The 22,256-nt window shown below is 39.8% G+C and overlaps 1 protein-coding gene across 3 annotated transcripts in view; it reads right to left on the bottom strand.

Annotated features, from left to right (window-relative positions):
* The window catches only part of ttll10 (tubulin tyrosine ligase-like family, member 10), a 44,197-nt gene that overhangs the window by 17,131 nt on the left and 4,810 nt on the right, over positions 1–22,256 (bottom strand). For 2 of the 3 annotated variants that reach the window (XM_026368027.1, XM_026368031.1), the window contains exon 1: positions 5,378–5,674. The exons of the other annotated variant lie outside the window; for it this stretch is intronic. In XM_026368027.1, coding sequence (XP_026223812.1) covers positions 5,378–5,432 — 55 coding nt within the window. In that variant the 5' untranslated portion in view covers positions 5,433–5,674. Of the gene's footprint in view, positions 1–5,377; positions 5,675–22,256 lie in introns of those variants that run through there. 3 annotated transcript variants of the gene reach the window in all.

Genomic DNA, 22,256 nt, shown 5'->3' with positions numbered 1-22,256 from the left:
AGAAGGGAAGTAAGAGAGCAGAAGGTAATGCCATTTAATGGACGGCATTACCAGACAGTATTAGACACTAATAATTACATCTAACCATGTCTGGTAAGACGCCTATCAAGAGGCTGGAAGGACGGCCTCTGAGCTTTCACCTGTGCAAAGAGGAACAAGAGAGCTGGAGGAAACAGAACAGTACAGCAGAAACAGGGTGAAATGAGCAGTTCCTCTTTTGTTGCGATCACAGCTTCTGTTCACGCTACACTCTACTGTCATTAGTCGATTCATTTAAATTGTCGCGCATGCAGAGAGAGCATGAAGAGCAAAGCAAAAAAGCAAAGTAAACTCTTTCTGTTCCACTCTACATTATTACGTTAATACCCAAATATGTGACGCCAGCACAGAGAAAACAGATAACTGGGAAAAAGCTATTTCATGTTTCTGTGGCTGGATAATAGAGCTAGGTGGGCAAATAAAGGTGCGGCTCAATATTTGCGGGGTAATTCTCCCTCCTTAAACAAACATTAGGTTTTTGGTGGCCCCATGTCTACTATTTGTCTTTGTTTCTGATGTCTGTTTGAAGCCTGTAGCCATTAAATTCTCTTTTCTGTCCAGATATTGATGAAAACACCCTCAAATTTAATGTTGTTTTAAATTCATACACTACAAACTCTATTTTGTGTCTGCCTAAAGGTTTAAGGTATCATTTGATTGTCTTTTTGTCCATAAAAGCTTGGGAGGAGGCCACAGCGTCTGTAGCTGTTTTTATACCAGTAAAGCACTCTCAGGTGAGCTCATGTGTCAGTTTCAGGATGTGCCACGCAAGTAAGGCTAGTTGGACCAATCACTGCCACACAACACAAAGACCAATGCTGTTCAGAGGAGGGAACAAGGAAATAAGTCCCTGCAGGACCGGTGGAACCATCAACTGACTGCTATTCTTTAACTTGGGTGGGGTGGGGTTGTCATAAAAGTAAAAAAAAAAAAAAAGGACAGGGAAGTAAAGTAAGAAGTAAAATACATAAAAGCTGACCTTTAGGGCACTTACTGCTTAACATGTCTACTCTTTCTAACAGGAATCCATCGTTCTCTGCTTTTTTAATATGAAAAGACTATCTAAACTAATGCAGTACAGTTTATCATCTGTGCTGCTCTTCCTTTTTTACTGTACAGGCTGGGACATCTATAAAGATCAGTTTACTGTAAACAAAAGACACGAGTAAATGAGACAACTGACAAATATTTTCCAGTTATCACGTCAGTGTGTAGAGCCAAACCTGCTTATTTAATTAAGTTTACCCTTCATCATGAAGGGTCATTAACATGTTTGGATTTCAATTTAACAATTGATGAGCAACTATTAACTAGAGTCAACGCTGGAGACTGCAGTCACCCAGAAAACATCGTTACCAGACAGTGTTAGAACAACAGTTGTACAATCCAGCACTGTCAGGTAAGATGGATCCTGAGAGCCGTTTCTGCTGCTGCTCAAGTATTTGAACCGATCCAGGTCTCCCAGCCTGGAGCACATTGCTGGTACATTGCTAAAGTAGTTTGTCTGGTTGAAGTCTGCAGATGACTATCATCATCATTACCAGGCAGTATTAGAGAAAGTAATGCTATCCAATGCTGCCTCGTAAGATGGAGATAATCATCCAAACATGAACGTTGGGTTATCTTTTGGTTGTAAAACATCATGTGACATTAAGGCAACTCATTTGTTAATAAATTAACGAATGTGTGTTAGCAGTAGACCAAATTCTAAATGTCTTTGTCTAAAAGAAAAAGGGGAAGTTGACCTTAAATGAATCTGTCAGCGTGAAATAAATTAGTCTCAAATCAGGTTTTCTTTTTTCGTGGCAGCAAAGTTTTAACTAACTAAGCCAGGTAGTGATCAAAAATAGAGTTGTGAATAGACGCCGGGGAAGTCCATATTTAGAGATCACCTCTCCATAGTATAATTGCTGATCCCTTATTGTGGTTGGGGTTTTCAGCTTCAACACACTGTCACAGAAGAGTGGCCCACAGTAGTTGTTAATGATTGCCCAAACCTGTTCCAGCTAGTCTAAATCTATGCAAGGTTGGAACAGCCGCTTGACACACAATACACGGCAGTTACTAATTTCAAACATGTTGTGTATGTTCAATCCAAAAATGCCACTGACTTGAAGGCTCGTCAGCCTTAGGGGGCTGTTTTCGTTGTGTATAATACTGCATCCCAGCAGATGTATAACTGTTTTCTTTAATGTTGCAACATACTGTTCAGGCTCTAATAAAGCAGTATTTTCATGTCGGTTTCAACAGATGTCTTCTCAGAATGGAGGAAAGAAAAAGCCTTTTTTTTTTCCTGTTTTCCGTTGGTGGACCTCTCAGGCCGTTGTCTTTGTGTTTGCTGAGTGATGAAAGGCTGATGGAATGCTACTCAGCTCGACCTGAGTCGATGATGTGTATGCAGAAGGTCACAACAGCCCTCGTTTACTGAATAACGTGGATTATTCACAGGTACACTGTGTGAAATCCTCACACCCCACGCTTACTTTTAATGTGCATGATTATTCTCTAAATTATGCATTAAGGAAATATTTCATCCAGTCGTTCCCTAGTGCTGTTTTATGTCAAATTAGAGTATCTATATAGTATGCTACATAAATAATGTGAATAATAAAGAGTTCCCCTTTTCTTTTAACAAAGATTTGATTGGGTAGATATTTGTTCTTGTCCTAATGTTAGAATTAGCCCTCACTCTCAGAACAGAACCAAAATGTAAAGACAAGATATTGTGTTCATGAAGAAAGAACAGGTTTCTAGTTATCCTGCAAGCAATGCAAAAGTAGAGCACACTAGAGAGGGGGAGGGAGAAGGAGAGAGACAGAAAAGAGAGTGTTAAGGGAGGGAAAAGGTTCAGGGAAAGAAGGTGGAGAAGGAAAATGGAGAATACACCTGTAACCTTACCGTCATGAAAGGTACCCCAAGGAAAGAATGTAACAAAACCAAAGTAAAGTGAGCACGTTTGGAGGGAGGGGGCTGAAAAAGAAAGAGAAAAAAGATCTTGAATTTCCTGCCCGCTGCCTGAGAATGCTCCGTCTTCCTCTCGATCAGTCAGGCCCCATGAAATGAGAAAGCCAAGCAGACCTGCTCTCCCAGACTCTATTTAGTTAATCATCAGCATTATAAACGAGTGCTGCAGGCCCTCTGAGGAAGAAAAGAGGGAGAGAGAGAAAGAAAGAGTGAAACAAAGATTAGCCCAGAAAATACGAGCTGGTAGAAACAAGCAGTGAAAATAACAGTACCTGATCAAAGTGGAGCACGTCATGCGTTACCTTTCGAATATCTAACCAACTCCTATGTCCAATAAACGTCCTCTCAATTTGTCCCCCATTGATCCACATACTTCCTCTTCTGCTCTGGTTATATATTGCAAAGCGTTTCCCATTGTTGTACATGGTGCAGTGTGCACTGGGAGTTTAACCACATACGGCTGCCCACACTTTTTGCCTGTTGGAAGTGAGGCGTGATCAGGTAACTCTGCCCCCTGTGCTGGAATGTGACTCCGCTGTGAAGTGAACAACCTGATAGGTAAACTGGCCTGGCCCTTAATCAATAGTTGCAGTCTTTGTGAGAAAACAATGGCAGGGGAAACCCAAAACCTTATTTAACTCCTGACCTTATCTCAGCGCCACCTAATTGGGCCTTCAGACTACTGAGGAGCAGCCTGGTAACCGTGATATTTAGGCCATGATACTGCTTATCCATGTGCTGATGCTGTTTTCAAATGTACGCTGTGCTCACTCCTCCCCCCGGCTCAGTGTCATTCCACCCTTCTGTTTTGCATATTTAAAATGAAGGGCTTAAATATTTAACATATCTGATCATCAAAAGGAATTTTTCCTTTCCTGCTTAGCATCCTCCGTCTGTACTTTCTGCCTTCTTGTATAAAAAGTAAAATCTGTAAGAAATTAGAAAATGTAAATAATTTGTTTTAGTAGGAATAGTTTCATATTAGCATGTTGTCACCACCCTGAAGGCGTAAATCTGTAAAATGTTGATTAAAGTCAAAAGGGTTATTTAAAAAAAAAAAAGAAGAAAAAAAAAGTTGTTTAAAAGTTAGCTTAGCATTAGCTTTCTAAAAATGGCTCTGTCCCATAATGCAGTGTCATTCACTATCAGCTGAATCAAACTGCAGCTTTAACCTAACCTAACCTCTCACCTTATGAGCTATTAAACAGCTACTGTTTCCTTTCGTTTCAACCCTGTGACTCAAACCTGAACAAACATTAAATCAGTCCACCCTTTCATCTGGCCTCCCGATCATTAAATCTCGTTTTCTATTGAAACTCTACTCTGCGCTTCCCGCCCTGTTGCCATACACTAGCAAAGTGACTGGCACTCATGTGACCTGCAGCTATTCAGGTGTATGAAAGAAATGAACAAATGTTTCTCCTTCCACCAATCACAATCTTCCACCTCACTCTGCAGCCGCCGCTCTACAGTATGTGCTCGACACGCTCCCTCCATTTTCCCTTCTCCGTCGCCAGACTGCAACAATCCTCATACGCTTAAAAAATACATAAACCCTTGAAACCTTATAACATATACGTTCTGTCAAGTGGAAATTTTCTGCCCTGATAAGTCCGACACTTCTGTCTGTCTCAACTTGCGGCCAAACCTCGCAGGCGAGGAAAACGGATGAGCAGACATTTTACACTCGACACACATCCACTTCATCGCATACTTCCTTTTTTTTCTATGAAAGTTTACAAAAGAAGCATTGTCCAATCATATCTTTATCCTAAAAGAGCTAAAACAGCAAAGGAGTAACAGGAAATAAGCCCTCTAGAGAATAACCAAAGCGCTACAGATCAACAGGTTGTAGGAAAAAAGTTCGAACATGTACAAATTAGCACTTAGCAATAGTGTATGTAAAACTAATTAAGAATTGCTATTAGGCTATTAATTTGTAAAATAATTTCATACCGTAATGTAAGTCTCCTTTTAAGCACTTTTTAATGCTCTTAAAGAAGGAGTCAGCCTCTGTCCTCATCCTTTGACAAGCCTGGCAGTTTGCCTTTACCTGCCCCAACTGGTCTATCCAGTTTAGGAATGAGCGTTGGCTTCTATTGTTTCCTCTTCTTTCTCACTGGTTAAATGGAGCTGGAATTCGATACACATTATTTTAGCTTCCCATCGAAACTACCTAAACCCTCCTACATCAGCACACGATCGCCGAGGTTTTCGGACGATGATCTAATTTGCTTGGCACACATTTTCTGATCTTAGCGGATGAGTCCTTAAAGTTTTAACTATGCTGTCGCTGAGCAACAGGTTATGACGACAGCTCAAGTCTTAAAGATGGAGAATGAAGACAAAGAAGTGATCACATTTGTGATTTTACCCTGTGTTTCCCAGGCGTGGTCACCGAGCCAGAAACCCAAGACAAGAGGCATCATTGTATGAGGGCTCTTGACGCCCCGTTGGCTAGTCTTCCTCTTTCCTGCTCCTGCTGAAGGACAGTCGACCTCTGGAGTGGCGGTTAGAAAGAGAAAAAAAAAAGCCGTCCCTTTCAGGTAGATGTAGCCATAGACAAACCCCCGGAACCAAACCAACCAGTTTGAAGCGCGTCATCTATCTTCCTGCTACCGGAGTAGAACTTGTTTTTTCTTCCAGGAGCTCTTGTCGGCGGTGTTAGGCGGATAAGCTTCTCAAGAAGACAGAGGCTGAATTTGTAAAGGGCTTGGTTTACATGTAGCCTGTCCCCCCTCCTCCTCTTTCCCCCCACAGGTGTAATTTTCAGGTCGCAGCCAATCTCCTTAGCCTCTGGCGCTTACAGGTGTGTCCCCCGTGCTGTCTTTAGCCAATGGTGGTTGAGACGAAACCTCCCCCCTCACCGGGCCCCGCTACCCTCAGACTCCCACCTTGCCGGTTTGCTCACCTCCGCCCTCCCATCAGCCCCCAGATACCTTGTTGTGTGTTTTTTTTCTTTATGATGTCAGCTCAAGCTTCTGTGGGAACGACCTCCTCTGTTCCTATTACAACACAGACAACAGTTAAATCAGCATCACTCTCAGCTGATGAACACACCCGTCCTGTCCGGGTAGAGAAAATAGATCCCAAGGCCTGATGCATCCCAGGGTCCAAATATTCAAAGACTTGTATCTGTGAGGTTTCACCACATGCATAAACTCTTACCTACTTCTGAGCTGTATAAGTCCGCCATAACCTGAAATACCTGCCCTTTGCTCTCTTGCTTTCCTCTGCCTCTCTTTGTGTCCACACACCTTTTTTGTTCTAACAATAACCCGGATGAGTTACAGTGAGAGCGACAGGTGAACAAAGTGCAGGTGAGTAAAACTTGAGAAAGACATATCAGCAGTTTGAGGTCAGTCTGAGTAGTGGGAGGTGGGGTAGCAGCAACAAGGAGGCTAGTGGGGCTGTTGGCCCCCAAGGGCTAGCAGGGGCCTAATCCAAAACCTGGTTTGGGCTTGGCTGGATGCAGGGCAAGGCAGCCACTTTCGGTCTCGAGGTGTAATTGTCGGGATTAGTCTCTCAACAATGAGCACAATGCCAGAGCCGTATCCTGTTACAACAGGGGCGTGGCACAGGTTACTCCAGAACTATGTTGGCAAAGATGGAGGAAGGTGATTGTTTGAATCTGGGAGCCATAAAACAAACAGCAAACTACAATAAAATCATCAACCAGACAGTTGTACCTTAAAGCTATAATACAGAAGCTTTATGTAAAGTCTTAGCTCAAATTTTGCTCTAGATAAGGAGTTGATTCATGTTGTGTGATTGTCTTTCTTCAATAGAAAGACATTTATCATCAAAACAGGAGCACAGAAACAGAAATCAGCTGAAAATCTTTACTTTCTTTGCAGGATAACATTATGAAAGTGGCCTCTGGGCCTCTGAGTCTGAGCAACCAGCTTTACAAAAATGAAACCTTCAAAACTGGAGAAAAAACTCACTTATATTTGAGCTTACGGTATAGGTGCAATTCTTCTGCAAACTCTTTATGCTTTAGTTAATTGAGCTACAGGAAACATTTCCTACTTTACCAGGTGACTGGTCTTTGACTTGGTAATAACGACAGAAAGTTAAAGTCATCAAAGTCACTTATTACCTTTTTTTGTCTTTGACCAACTCAACCCTGAGCTATGCTCAGTCTCTTCAAAGAGAGCAGTTAGTGAATTGCTCCGCTCTGAAAGGTTTGCTTTGTTTAGGCTTTTCATTTGCATACCAAATGAGGTTTAGGCTGAAGCACCGGGCCTGACCTGAACTTATTTGGGTACTGATGGCTATCTGGCCAACCAGTCACGCAAGGCAGGATATAAGGACATCCATCTGCAGCATTGACGACCCAGCAGCCTCAGATTGACAACAAACAAACAAACACGCAAGCAAATATTTCTGCTTGCATACACATGCTCAAACTCCCAACTGCTAACAAGGCCCTGCTCTAAGGCTGGTATGAAAAAGTACATTACACCGACTCCCAAAAGGACCTGTGGGGAGTCATGGAGATAAAAGATTAGTTAGATTTGTGTGCACAATAAATTATTGTGCTCCTGAGATAATATTTTGATTTCCAATTGTGTACACCTTTCTGAGAAGAGGTGAGAGATGGGTCCCTTGGATTTAATATAGTTTTAATATAATATAGTTTTATTTTGATATTATATTGATATATATTTATATATAGAAATGTATATAGATATATGGATATACAGGTTTGAACATAAGATAAGATAAAGCTTTATTGTCATTGTACAGTCACACTTGGTACAACAGTACAACGAAATTGCGATGATGAAGTATTTTACATCAAAGGAGTTTGCTGCCCTGTGTACAGTAGTGGAAGTATCCAGTTCTTTTAGCAACAATACAGTGAAGTAAAAAAAAAAATTAAAAGTAAAAGTAAATTTGGAGATGAGACTAACTCCTTTAGATACTGTATAATAAAACTCTTGAGTCTAGCAGTCACTAGATGCTGTAAGTCTGAGGGAAAGTGAGATGATTAAGATGAAGTAGAAAAAGAATGAAAAGTATCTTGTACCATTATTTTTTGTACTTTTCTCTAAACTTTGCTTTTGTTGAAAAGGTAGAAAACCTTTGTTGGAATTGCAGCTAATTCATAGTCAGATCAAACATGACTAGAATGAACAACCAGAAAAATATACATTTCCCTCTCAAATGCAGTTGAATAAAAGTATAAACTGACATAAAATGAATTTACTCTAGTAGTAGTACAGATACTTCAAATCAGAAATTCATTCAGGAGCACAAATTAGTAATCTATGCTATCAGATCATTTATTCAATAACACAAAAAAATGAATTGTGCACAGAAAATTGCTCATTGGGGACATATATAAAATATAGATTTATTTTTTTAGTCTTTCCTTGTTTGCACTTTGGCCTTTTTTACATATATGTTTTAGTTTTAGCGATTTACTGTCTGTGTAGTGGATGTACCCACAATATTAGATATGCTGAGGGTTAAAAGATGAGATGGTAAAAATCTGTGATCTTTATCACTGTAAAACATTTTTAAACGATCCAACAAGCCATTGGAAAGTTTGCTGGGTTGACACACATTTGTCTGCTAACCTGAGAGCTGATGTGTGGATTACAGTTAGAGCTTGTAAACTGAGAAAAGGGAAACAATGATTTGTGTTTGCTTTATCTTCCTCCATGTACTGTTGCAGAATATTTCCATGTATCCTCGCTAATCTGCATCTAGTATCCAAGGTTACTACTAAATCTGCACATGTATCTCCCCTCAGGCCTTTAACTGAAGTCATGCTATAGCTTTGATGGCGCTTAAACCAACTGAGAATATGCACAAGTGGAGACCCAGGAGAGTGTGCTTAGTCTGCTTTTAACACAAGACAGTCAATGTGAATGCTGTTTGCTCCTACAACATAAGCAGCATCTACAGTATGAGCTCATCATTTAACTTAAATAGAACTGGATCTCTGAGCACAGTGTGTCACGAGGAGCATCAGGATGTAAAGGCATGAGAAGAACATATATCATCATTTAATCTGCAATTTTCTCATCAAAATTACTACAAAAACCTGTGAAATGTACCAAAAATACACACAAATTGACCACAAAGACATTGAATTATCAGAAAATAAACACAGAATGACTACAAACAACATGATGTCCTCTTCTATAGTTTTCTTTTGGTCTGGGGGTCTGACGAGACAAGGATGGGGGACTTTAAATGAGACTAACACCTTGCATGTCCTGTAGTAAACAGACACCTTGTACTCTAAAGCACACAGCCCATGAAAGTGATCCTGCATATCTTGTGTGTCATAGCATATTTATCAGTAATAAATAATAAACAACAATCTTCCCATGGTCATGAGAAGTCACAGACACAGTGTAAAGCCATCAAAAGCTCAGTATTCTCCCTAAATTAGAGGCCTCCTCACTCAGTATGCAGCATCTGTCTGTTCAGTCCTTTCTGTTGTTTTATCCACCTGCCTCCTTGTCCTGCCTTCTGCTCTAGTGATTATTGGATAATTACAGAGATTTACATTGTCTTAGAGGAAATTGGAGGACTTAGCCCAGGTGTGATGTTTAAAGGCCCCTCATTACGCTGATCAGCACTTAACCACTGATTTTTACCAAGTCTCTCGCCAATTAGCTCCCTGTCTGCCATGCTAGCGAGGCAGTAAAGGACCCCTTGCTACCTTACAGTATGTAAAGAAACGACAGAACACATAATTTTTTAGGCTTTTCACTTTTTCTTTCATTACAGGATTTAAATTGTACCTAGACCTTTGCCTGTGAGGAGAAACAATCCTCAATTCTTTTCACAAAGCTGGACAATCACCAAGGGAGCAGCGTGTACACAAGCGGTCTAGCAGCCACAGCCGTGCTCTGACTTGCCGCCCGCCACCAGCAGCGGGTAATTGGCCCCAAAGGATTTAGGGCGGGATGGTGTGTGTGGATGGCGCAGTCATATCCCGTAATCTCCAATGGGGCATGTTGCCATAGAGAAGCAGAGTGAAGCATACCAATTATTACCGCATCTTATTCCACAACACACCTGTTTGGCTCATGTGCTGCTTTAGAGCCAAACTGCTGCTGTGATCAGTTTGGAATCACAAACAATCAAAGAGATAAATGTATTCAGTACAGTTGAAGGTAAATACCTATTCATCATCCCGACCTCCAACACAATAAACATTAATTTATGCTTTTATTTTCTGAAAATGACGAAGCATAAATTTTTTTATGCACATCTGATATAGAACATGGAGTAAAAATGCCAAAATGATGTGTACAACAAGGTCTCTGACTTCTCATGCTCTTTTTAATTTTTATTCTTGAGTACGCAGGTGATTTGCAAAAACAGTTGCATGAAAGGTTTTTGCCTTTGTGCAGAAGAGGGAAAATGTGTATTTAAACAGAAATATGTGATAAAATCTGATAGAAACACAACTTCCTAATACACTTTTCTGCTTCAAAATGACATTCAAAATGAAAGATATAAAGAAGAGGAAGGTGCTAATCTGGCATTTGTTGCATGTCACCTCTTCTTGCTCAGCATATAATATAATAAAAACTTGCACTAGACACTATTCAGGCCATGTGAAATTCATAGTAGTTGAAACCTTTTTATCCATTGCTTTTTGAAATGCACTGTGGCTCAGTTTGTGCAGCACTGTTTAGTTAATGATTTTAAACAGAGCCATAAAGTTCAGTGGAAAGATGCATAGTGGTCTCATCAGGTGCTTTGACAAAGATGAATAGTCGCCATCACTGGAAACGTTTAAAAGTCTTTGTTGGTTCAGTTCATTGTCTGTGAATCGATTTGTGTCTTCCTTAAACCTACAGTACATGTGCACGCACTCTAAAGTTTGACTCTTGTTGCCTGTCAAACACACCTGCAGAGCTGTTGGCTGGATCAAGTTTCAGTCATTCACGGTCGAGACGTTGCAGTTTGTTTAGGAAATGAGTGTAAATGCTGACCTCAAGGTCATCAGTCATTGTGTCTGACTTTAAATAGCTTGTCAGCCTCACCTGCCTCATGGCCAATAGGGCTTGTCTGTGTGTGTGTGTGTGTTCAGTTGAGGGCACTATGAGGTGCTATGATAGCTTGCCATCTCCAAACACACCTGCTTGTTTCTTCCAAAGGACTTTCTGTTTGATATCATGTAATTAGCTCAGCATCTAATGTGTTTACTGAGGCATTAGCATGCAGGGAATGACAATGATTTTCAGAAGAAGAGCTATATGCTTTAGTGTATGTGTATGCTGTATTTAACTAGGCATGAAAAAGTATGAATGGCACTAACAGAAGGTAAGTGCCCCATTACACGAGCCCTTTGAGTCCGCACGGTAGAGAAGCATCATAATCTGCATGAACAACCAAATATAAATTTACAGTTATTAGAATTGGCTGCAAGGATGAGAAAGAGTGTAGTTGAGGAGTTTTACAGTTGCTTTTATACGTAGAAAGAGCTTATTCATTAAGGTCACTCCAGTGAACTGTTTTTATGCCATCTTGCATAGGAAGCAGAACGCAAATAGAAACTCAGTAACTCAGTTAACTACATCTTAATTAAAAGAAACATGGCCAAAACATCTGAATTAAGCTGCTGTATTAGGTAAAAAAACCCTTTCACTTTTGATTTTCACTGAAGGCTTTTGTTTTAATTCCAACGTTTTTGTGTCATGCTCATGATGACACACAAAGACATGCAGTTGTTCTTCTAGTTTACCGTTACACAACTGACAGGAAGTCAACGACTACAGCAACTGAGTTATGAATGTCAATAGACATTACGAGAAATGTCCTCCCTTATTGACACTGTACTGGCACGCACTATTTAATGTCTTCCTGTCTGAGTGACTGCTTCTGTGGTAGTAGTAGTTTTCTGATTTATCTTGAGTGTTGGGAACCTTCATCAGATACATTTAAATGCTGTAACAGGTTAATCTGAATTTGTAATATTCTCTATGATCATTTTTTTCTGAATTCTGGACTTCTGCTTGTATTTCTAAAGTATTTTAATAATACTTTAGGTAAAAGTTTTGAGTACTTCTTCCTTCACTGACATATACAGTACTTTCACTGTATATTGGATAAAGGCTGAGCTCTCCCACAGAGTGTGTCATGGGTCTTGGAGACAGGGCAACAGCAGGTCCTGCTAATGATGCAAGATGTGTTTATGATGTGGAGGCTCTTTGGGGAGGCAGGGTTCAGGTGAAGATGCAGCCAGGAAGAGTCTCACTGGGACCAGTTACCAAGAAACATACACCTTTACCACTTCCTCTGTGTGCCAGGACAAGAGCCATGACAAAAACAAAAACCACAGACTGTCAGATATTTTAAAGTCACTATATAAAACTTGAATAAAAGGTCACTGGCATTAAATCTAGTTAAATATGCATATGTATCTTTTTAAAAATCTATATATTACTGTCAAATAAACAGAAATACCTTAATAATATAATGTAATTACCATGTGACTATTTCCCAGAACTCTTCTCACTGTTTCCTTCATCATTTTCAAACACCATGTCAGGACAGATTTTCCAGTGACCTTTCATTGTAAAACAACACTCCATTTCTCTGGTTTTGTTGCAAAGCAAAGTAGCAGATTCACCAACCCACCTGCAGACAATATTCAATGCCGGTAGAGCCTGTCAAGCATCTTATATTTTCACAATGTCCTCTGTCTCCTAGTTTAAGCACATTGTGTTTATTAAAAAACTGGATGCTCAAAAACAGGCCCAAATTAAGAGCTAAAGAGTTTTTGGTGTGTTTGTTCCAAATAGCAATATTTTCTTTTATGATAGCGCTTCACAAACCAACCACAACAATCTAAATTCCCACAAAATCATCAGCCTGCTGAGATGCTGCAGCTGCTGCAACCCCATGCATATCAATGGTAGCTAATTCTAGTAATGCAGCTACAAACTTGGTCATGTTTGTCTCTACACATAATCTACTGTACATCACATTTTATCCTAAACTACTGTAAACAAACTTTTTTGCTGTTTTGTGTGTTTTATGTTTCAGCATGACATCAGCATATAAAGTCATTATGAATGCATCGTTTCTCCTCACTGTCTGTTGGCAGTAAATTACTGCTGAGCCATGCAAGAAGGTTGCAATTAAGTGAGATTTATAGCTCAGAGAAATTTACTGTTCTTCATACTGATGACCACAGCCAAAATATACATCTGAGCTAAGTGGGGAGATACTAAGAAATTCAACCTGCCCACTCAAAAGACACAATTCTTCAAGGGAGGTAGATGTCAGAAGAGATCTTAAAAGCAGGAGGAGAAAAGAGTCTTACTGATTATATTCATTATTATATGCGATTATGTTCAGCCAGTACTGGTTTCTTGAACAATGCTAAAAAGTGACAAGTTATATAAAGGTGCTGCAGATCTTATCTATGCAGATAAAGGCAATGACTCAGAGGTTGTATAACAAACTAATTCTCTGTAGTAACTTCCACTTAAGGTGACAATCGTCAGTGAAGTATTATGTATGGGCTCTAGGCATGAACTATAAACAAAATATTGGTAAGTAAATAAGGTTGAAGCTAAAACTATTGTAAAAAACATAAAATCCAAATTTGATTCTTGTATAGACTCTGTCTGTTTCTCTACCATACTGTCTACTCTAGATTATATCTAGATATCCTGTTTGTTTTCTCATGCTGCTGCTGCTGCTGCTAATCTTAAACCACTTGATGCTGTTTATCACAGTGCCATTCGATCATTACTGCAGACAGCTATCACACTCATCGCTGTGCAGTATATTAAAAAGTTAAATGGTCTTATCTGGCATCTAGATCACATAAATGGGTCTCTATCTATGAGGCCTTACTGTTTATGTTGGGGAGATACTCTGCCCGTCCAAAAAACCAAGTCACACACTCAATATTACATTGGACCGCTTTTAGCTTTCATTACAGCACTCCTTCGCAGTGGCATTGTTTTAATAAGCTTCTGCAAGGTCACAACATTTATTCCTGTCCAGAGTTGCATACATTTTTTGCAAAGACTCTCAATGGGGTTTAGGTCTGGACTCTGAGGTGGCCAATCCATGTATGAAAATGATGTGTCGTTCACAATTTGAGCCCAAAGAATCCTGACATTGTCATCTTGGAATATTCCCATGCCATCAGGGAAGAAAAAATCCATTGATGTAATAACCTAGTTATTCAGTATATTCAGGTAGTCAGCTGACCTCATTCTTTGGACTTATCTTTGGACTTTATCACATATTTCTCTTTCTTTTGATGAGTGCATCACTTCACCCGCCTCTCTTCTTACCCTGATGCACCCATCATTCTGGAACAGGGTAAATCTGGATTCATCAGAGCACATGACCTTCTTCCATTACTCCAGAGTCCAATCTATATGCTCCCCACCAAATTGAAGCTCAAACATAATCATCCATGCAGTAATTAGGCTCTTACATATTTGCTTAGTGAAATTCAGGTGGTGACCTTTTTTTTGGAGGGGCACCTGGAAGGTCCTGTGCACCTCCCTGCTGCAGCACAGATTGAAGTTTGTGCCGTTAAATGTTAGACTATTTTAATTAGTGCAGTGTATGTGTTTGTATATGTGATGATGCATTAACAAGAAACAACATATATGTAGGTCTCTTGTGCAAAAGGATTCTTGAAAGTCAATAAGATTTCTTGATAAAAAAGGTCAACTAACCAGTCTGGAAAAATGTCATGCCATCTTTACCCTTAATGACTGTGCTGACTTCCTACGGGCCAGTATGCACGTAAATGATTGGCAGATTTAGTTCTTTTGTAAGTATAAGGAAGAGGTTAGTGTCAAAGTCCACAGGCCTGAGCATCACTGCTACACTGACCTGTCACTATAAGAGAGCTACACATTAACACGTTCAGCACGCCAACTTTCTCAAAGCTCAGCCGCGGTTTACGACCCTCCAAACACACCCTTTCGATTTGGGCGCCGCTCTGTCAACATTGCCATCTCCAGACATTATGCTCATAGGTAATTTAGTCCTTCCAGCCAATCAAAGAGAAGCAACAAGGTGCGACACGGTCCCTTGAGTCTATGGAAGAGCAGGAGCCGTGGAGACCAGGTGTTCATCGAACAGTGATGGGTGAGAAAGTGTAGTGCAGGCAGAGGTGGCATTTTGGCAAGCAGAGTGTATACACTGACAGGTACTGACATGGTGTGATGCTGTTGTTCTATAGCCAGTAGGTAACAGTGTGTTTATAGTGACTAATCCCTGATCATTCAGGAAGACAGAGGTCTCTGACGCTCAGCAGCTTGGACGTTCACTGCACTATACAGTTAAAAGAGCACAAAACACATCCTGTTTGCCATGAATCAGCTTAAATTTACAAAAGGCATCCACTTGATTAATGTTTATCTGTTAATTATACCTGTAACAACTTTTTGTATCAGTATCTTAAGAATAAAATGTGAGCAGACTTTGCCAACAGAGCCCCCCTCGTGCATTTCCCATGACTCGAACTTCCCAATACAATTTCCACAGTCTGTTTCCCATCAGATTGAAGGGTACGGACACTTAATACATGTGACAACACCTTCAACTTTAACCCCAGCTGACCTACCTCTTGATGAGAATGACCTCTGCCTGCCCTGGCAGATAACCCGATTTCTCCATCTTCTCAAAACACTGCAAGCTGAATCTTCAAACACATCACCTTAACTATCTCCTCTTGAACAGCTCAGAATGGGAAACTTATACTCTGCGGCTCATCCAGAGCTGTGAGACAAGCTGTATTTAATTGTGATCTGGGAAAAGGCAAAGATGCTGGCAGCTGTGATGTGTGTTGAGAGGAATGCACCGGTGTTATCACTCACTGAGTTATGCAAGAACGATTCGGTGGAAACCTTTGCCTGGTACAGTGTTAGGCCTGAGCCTCCTTTTGCACAGGCTAAGCACACATTCAGTGGCAAGCTGATACACACACACACACACATACACACACACACAAAGCTAAGCAGATCCCGCCCTGAGGATTTTCTAATTACCCTCAGTGAATGGGAGGCAGTCTGACACACAGAGGGCCGACCGCACGGGTTATCGCACACCCCACCAAGACTACCCATATTTCTTCCGTTATCCTATTTTTAACTTTCATCTGTGTTTTTTTCCCCCTGAGAGGGCATGAGGTGTATGGGAGGCATAGTGAAGAGAAGTCAAAATCAAAGATTCTCTTTGCAGAGTTTGCTTTTTTTTTTTTTTTTACAGAGGAACTGTGCAACTGTGGCTCTATTGATGATCAACAAATTGATCATCAATAAATCATTAGTCTTGACAATGATTATGAGATTCTATAAATCAGCCTCCTAATTAGTTTTGTATATGTGACTACAAGGTTATCTTTAATTTAGTGCATTACACTGCACACATGTTGACTTTTTTAAGATACTGTAACTTTTTAGTGCTGTTTATAGCACAACAGCATGCCCAGATTAACAGGTTTGGAGGCATCAAGGCAAAACTTTCTGTTAAGGCCCTAGACCTGTATCCCTATGCCCTTAAAATAATTGTCACCCAAGGTTTTCTGTGTGATAATTAGTTTGTAGTAATTTGATTAAAGGTTCCATACACAGAAAAACTACCCACACAATCCCAAAATATCAAAGAGGTTTGTTTAGTTGCCAAGAAAGTGATAAAATATGAACAAAAATGAGCATATACTGTAAGTCAAAAAGATCATCATCAGCACACTTTGCAAACACAACATGGCCTGCATGAAGGACAGGAAGTGAACAATGACTTAATGTTTATGTGTATGCACCACCTACACTTATCTATATGTAGCCTGTAATTTGATTAAAAATAGCTTCATTTGTAAAACAAACAAACAAAAAAAAAAAGAAGCCACATACTGGCTTTATTTATTTCCACTTTACTCAAACTGGGCACCTGGAGATGTAGGAATTTAGAGCAACCACCAATTTTTCCTACCGGTCAAGCTGTCCTTGCTTATCAGGTATAAAGCTAATATACAGTAAACCTAATATCTTAATATGTATTTACAGAAAATTTATATTTGCTTGAAGAAATAAATAAAACCGAAACAGTAAAACAAGAAATCTCAGTTTTCTAGGGAAAAACAGATCTACAGTCACAATGAAAAGTAATTGTAATGTCCTGGTTTTCTTGAATAAATTGGTCATGTAATGTGATTTGAGCAGTCATAATCTTCCATGTTTTTAATAAACACACCCATTAAATATAGAGGGTGATGGTGGAAAAAAATAAGTGAAACGGTTTTTGAAAAACTGGTTGAACCACCTTTGGCAGAGATAACCTCAACCATGCACTTCCTGTAGCTGTGGATTAGACCTGCACAACATTCAGGATGAATTTTATTGATTCTTCCCCAACCTTTTAGATGTGAATGGGTCTTTTGAGGTCATTCAACAGCACCTTCAATGTTCAGGATCATTACTCTGCCTGCATCACCCACCTTCTTCTAAGTTTTAGCTTCATACCTTGATAAACGTGGGAATTCATTTTCCCCATAATGGCAAATGGCAGCAAAGCAACCCCAAATAATGAAGCTCTCGCCACTGTCGATGATGATGTTTTCATGTTGGTTTGCAGCTTCCTTTTTTAAACCATGTAAGAAAGGTTAACAAAGACTAGAAAGATCATGACTGCATTTTATCAGCTAACAAATATTGTGTATCTGATTACATTTACTGACCAATTCATGCAGAAAACCAGGATTTGACACAAGAAATCCCAATTATGTGATATATTTCCAGGAAGTTATAAGTTGGAAAAACGTTCCGATATAAATCAGATGCAAATGTTTGTACATGAAAAGTGAACGTGATTGCCTTAGTGTCCCTTTCTACAGCAAGAGACACCATAATTATTCTGACATGCACCACACAAACTGACATCAGCAGCTAAGAAGCATTCTGATAGTAGAACAACACCACTCATTGCTAGTGCAGCTGCTGTATGGTAACAAGCTGCAGCCTCGGGCCATGGAGCTGAATGGAGTGACAGCAAGGTGAGGAAGAGCGGTATCAGATGAACACATGAAAGAGGGAGGTCGTTGGATTTAAGGCTTTTTGTCTTTGGGCGTTCAAAGGAGACAGCTGTCGAGTGCACAAGGCCTGGCTCTATTCATGTGGGGGGACCGCAGACAGAGACCACGCCAACATACACACACACACACTTCAAAGAAAGGTGTGTGTACGCATATTTGTGTATCTCAGTGCTTCTCAAAACATACACACACTATTATTATAATCATAGAACATTATTCACAGCTACCTACAGTATGTAGTCACAGAAACGTAATGTCGTCTATGTACTACTTACAGGGAATGTCATATTTACAATACTTCACACACAGTACTTCTGTTTTTATAGGTGTTGTAGCTTTTGTCTGGTACTTAAACAGGCCCTACACTTTAAAGGGGCAGTCCTACATTTATGGAAATACCCTTGTCCTACAGTAGCACAAACCTTAAAGCATGTCAACTGCTGCATAATTGCATGGTATATCTTGTTCATCTATGTAAAAGCGAGAGATTCTGGTTTTAGAAGCTGTTGGGACTACAGTATTTATTTACAAACAACCATTTGCTGGTCCAGCACCTGCTGGCTGCTCCTAAAGATGAGTTTTTCCTCAAAACAAACCAGTTCATACTATCACAAACTGGCTCAAAGTTTGCAGCAAGGAGGGGAGACACAAGTCAGGTTAATGTGCCTCGTGCTCTGCAGGCACCTGCAGAAGAGGACAGGTTAAACAGAACTAGTAGAAAAGGAGGGGAGGGGTCATAACAGCCTTTGAAAAGGGATGGAGGTGTAAAAAATGAAACAAGAGCATAAGCAGAAACCTCTCACCTGATCATTTAGGGCCTAAAGTGGAAATTTTTGACAAGATGGAAACAGTCCTGATAAGAATCCACCTATTTATGAAGGTGACAAGAGTCAGTTTCTGTTTTGAGATGTAGTATTTCAGTGCTGTTTCCCACCTCTACTCGAAGCTAAATATGATCCACAGGAACCAAGTCAGTACCATTCTTGTCTGACTGGGCAGAAAAAAAGAAACTCCAGGACTTCTGTTCCTTTAAAGTAATGTCCTATAAAAAAAAAATAAATAAATAAAAAAAAGACCACAGTGTTTATGGACCAACAATTAACATCAGATAAAGAAAAGCAAACTGGCTAATTGGGTGATCTAAGCGCTGTAGAGCTGACTGCACACAGTAGCATCAGGAACTGGAGTTTTAACAATCACACAATCGCTTATATATTTATTTAAGCATACAAAGCCCCTGACTCTCTTATAATGTGTATGAATCTGAGATCTTTTAGTTGACAGTTAAAAACTGAATATGGACTAATAAAACCAGACGTTCACCAGGTGAACACTTTCTGAAAGGCAAATCTCTCTCTTTTGCCTGAAGCAACTTGTTTCTGCTGTCTGAGCTGCGTCACCACTGCAGCACGTCTTCAGTTGATATTTGCATCAGAGGCAAATCAGTCAGCGTCTACCAGCAGAGCTGTCAACGCTCTGCAGCATATATATTTTATAGTAGTAATGATACAAATGTCTTTCTGAGCCCGTTTTCCTATTGTAACCGTAACTCATTTTATTTTTTTTATATCACTGCCTGTATTAAGTAAGCAGCTAAAAGTGAGAGAATGGAAAAAGTGACAGCAGCAGAAGTCAGAGCAATTTGTAATATGATATTTAATATTATATCTACCTATTGCAGACAAGTTTTAAATAGTATCATTATAAGTACATTCTCTACATACACATACTCATTCGTCCAGTGATCTGTCACATTCCACTTCCCCTACTCCCAAAGATTTCACTTGTATTTTCCATATGCAAATAACTTTGCATTCACTGAGTGGCTGCAGCACCAGCTGCAGGAGACAAGGCCGAGCTGTCATGCTCAGGTGTCTTTATGACCTCTGTTGTTCAAATCAAACCAAGATGCAAAACCGGGTTCAGAAGCAGACATAACTAAGACAACACATTTTGTCAGCTACAGTCTGTACAAAGAGATAACTAGACTAGTAAAAACATTTAATTTCATTATATGTATGGAATATCGCATTTTATATTAAGACACGACAATGAACCAAAAGGTTCCACAAATAAAATCCTCATGAGACGTTATCTTGTATTATGTTTAACAAACAATTTAACAGATTGGACGTTAAACTTCCAGCGTACATTTCCTTTAAGTTAAGTAATCTCCAAAGAAAAGGCGAGACATGTGATAAGGCCTTAATTAACCTGCTTCCCCTTCAGTTTACCCATCTGCTGTGGGGAGTCTCTCTACATATGTGCTGTATTCTCCTATAGGAAATGTAATAACCACCTTCTTAACAAATCCGCAATGACAGAGACCTCTGGGCTGAGGCAACAGCCGGTTGACTACAATGAAGGCAGGATGGAGGAGGGGGGGGTCCGCAAGTTGTGGCATGGGTGGGCTATTGAAGTGTTAAGCAGGAAGACAAAGGTGGGGTTGGTCTGCAGGCAGGTAGAAGGAGGCTGTATGTCGAAAGATGGCTCTTCACACGACTTACTGCCACACTCAAACATTTCAAGTGTAATGAAGTTGTGAAATGTACTTTATACCAATATAAAGATCGTATAAAATGTTCTGCTGTTGATTGGAAAACCAAAGAAATGGTTTCCAATCCAATTTACAATCACTTCATAACTAGTGGCATATCGTGAGCAAAAACACCACAGACCAAAATTAGACTGTGCTCTTGTGCCCTGAGAGTTGAGCTGAGCTTGGCTGATATTGCATCAGTGGGAATCCCATCATAGCAACCAGGTGCCTGCAGTCAGCCTGGGAGGCTGCAGAGAGCATGGAGACAGAGAAAAACAAGGAGCTTACCACGCAGGACATCCCACTTCCTGATCTCAACAGGCTCATCGTTTCAAATACAACATACACACACAAACACATAGGCTTTTCTATTTTTCATATACATTGTAAATGCAGTGTCTGTTGTACCAGTGGTACTGTGATTGGGATAGAACAAAGCACAATAAACCTGAGAGTCATTAATCATTAACCAGCAATGACAAAGAATTGACTGTGACTGCCAATAGTCAGGGGTACAAGAGTAAAAAGGTTAAGATTGACTTAACATCATACACAGCACGTTCAACAGGGCAAAGACTTTTTTTCCTCTTCTGTCTACATGAGCAAAATATGATAATTACTGATACAGTTAGTGTTGATTTCAGGTGAAAAAGCATCTTAAGAGACTAATTCTGTTAAGTTCAACTGTTTAAACAGCTGAAGGTGTCTTAGTGGAAGTGATGAGGCACAGACATATTTTCAAAAGTGTCTCTAAAGCCAATATCACATCAGCTTCCCCTGTATGAGCTTATTATAAAACGTTTGAATCTTCTCTTTTTTTAAAGTTAAAGGCTTATTAATATAGAAATCTCTTTTTGTGTGCTGCTGCACTGTTTTCTCCTGTTGAATGAAAATGTTTAATCTAACATCATTAGATCATCAGTATGAACAAGGGGAATAACTAAAGAAGGCAAAATCAGTTTTGATGTTTTTAGGGGCACATGACTGTTGTTTTAAAGACACGCTACAGGTTGTGAGTGTACTAAGGCTATTAGTTTGCATGTTGTAACTCCAGAGACACTCTGAGTCAAATTCTGATCATTATGTGATGGTAATGTGCAGTAATAAAGGGCAGAGGCAGAGTAGCAGTCAAGCTACAGTATATATATTCTGACTTTTAGTCCTAATACTAATCAAACTCTAAATTTAGAGATAGACAGATAACTGTCTGGTCTAAGAAGAACCAGTATTAAACTTTAAAAAATTTAAGTATCGGTCTTCACTAAAGAATTATGGTGCAGAAACATTACTCTATGTTTTGTGGCAGGATTGAATTAAAGAAGAACAAACAAATAAAATTGTTGATTCTGGGGGTGGAGGATGAGAAAGGAGCACTCATGTTACATCTTCCCTGTGTCTTATTTTACTAAATCATACTCAGTACAGAAAGAAATTCCATCTCTTACAATCAACATCTGTTCCTTTGTCTCTAACATTTCGCACACGTAAGATGAAACTTGGGGACTCTGTGGGGAACAGTCAGTCACTGCGTTCACGAAACAATGGCAACAACACCATCTCCCTCCGCCCTAACAGCCCAGTTTCATGATACACACCACATCAGCAAATCCTAAGCAACTGTTCGACTGCTGGTGATTTTTTTTTTGTTTGTATGTGGAATGAAAC

The sequence above is a fragment of the Anabas testudineus genome, chromosome 7 (assembly GCF_900324465.2).
Source record: "Anabas testudineus chromosome 7, fAnaTes1.2, whole genome shotgun sequence".
Taxonomy (NCBI): Eukaryota; Metazoa; Chordata; class Actinopteri; order Anabantiformes; family Anabantidae; genus Anabas; species Anabas testudineus.
This window is presented reverse-complemented; position numbering and strand designations above follow the sequence as displayed.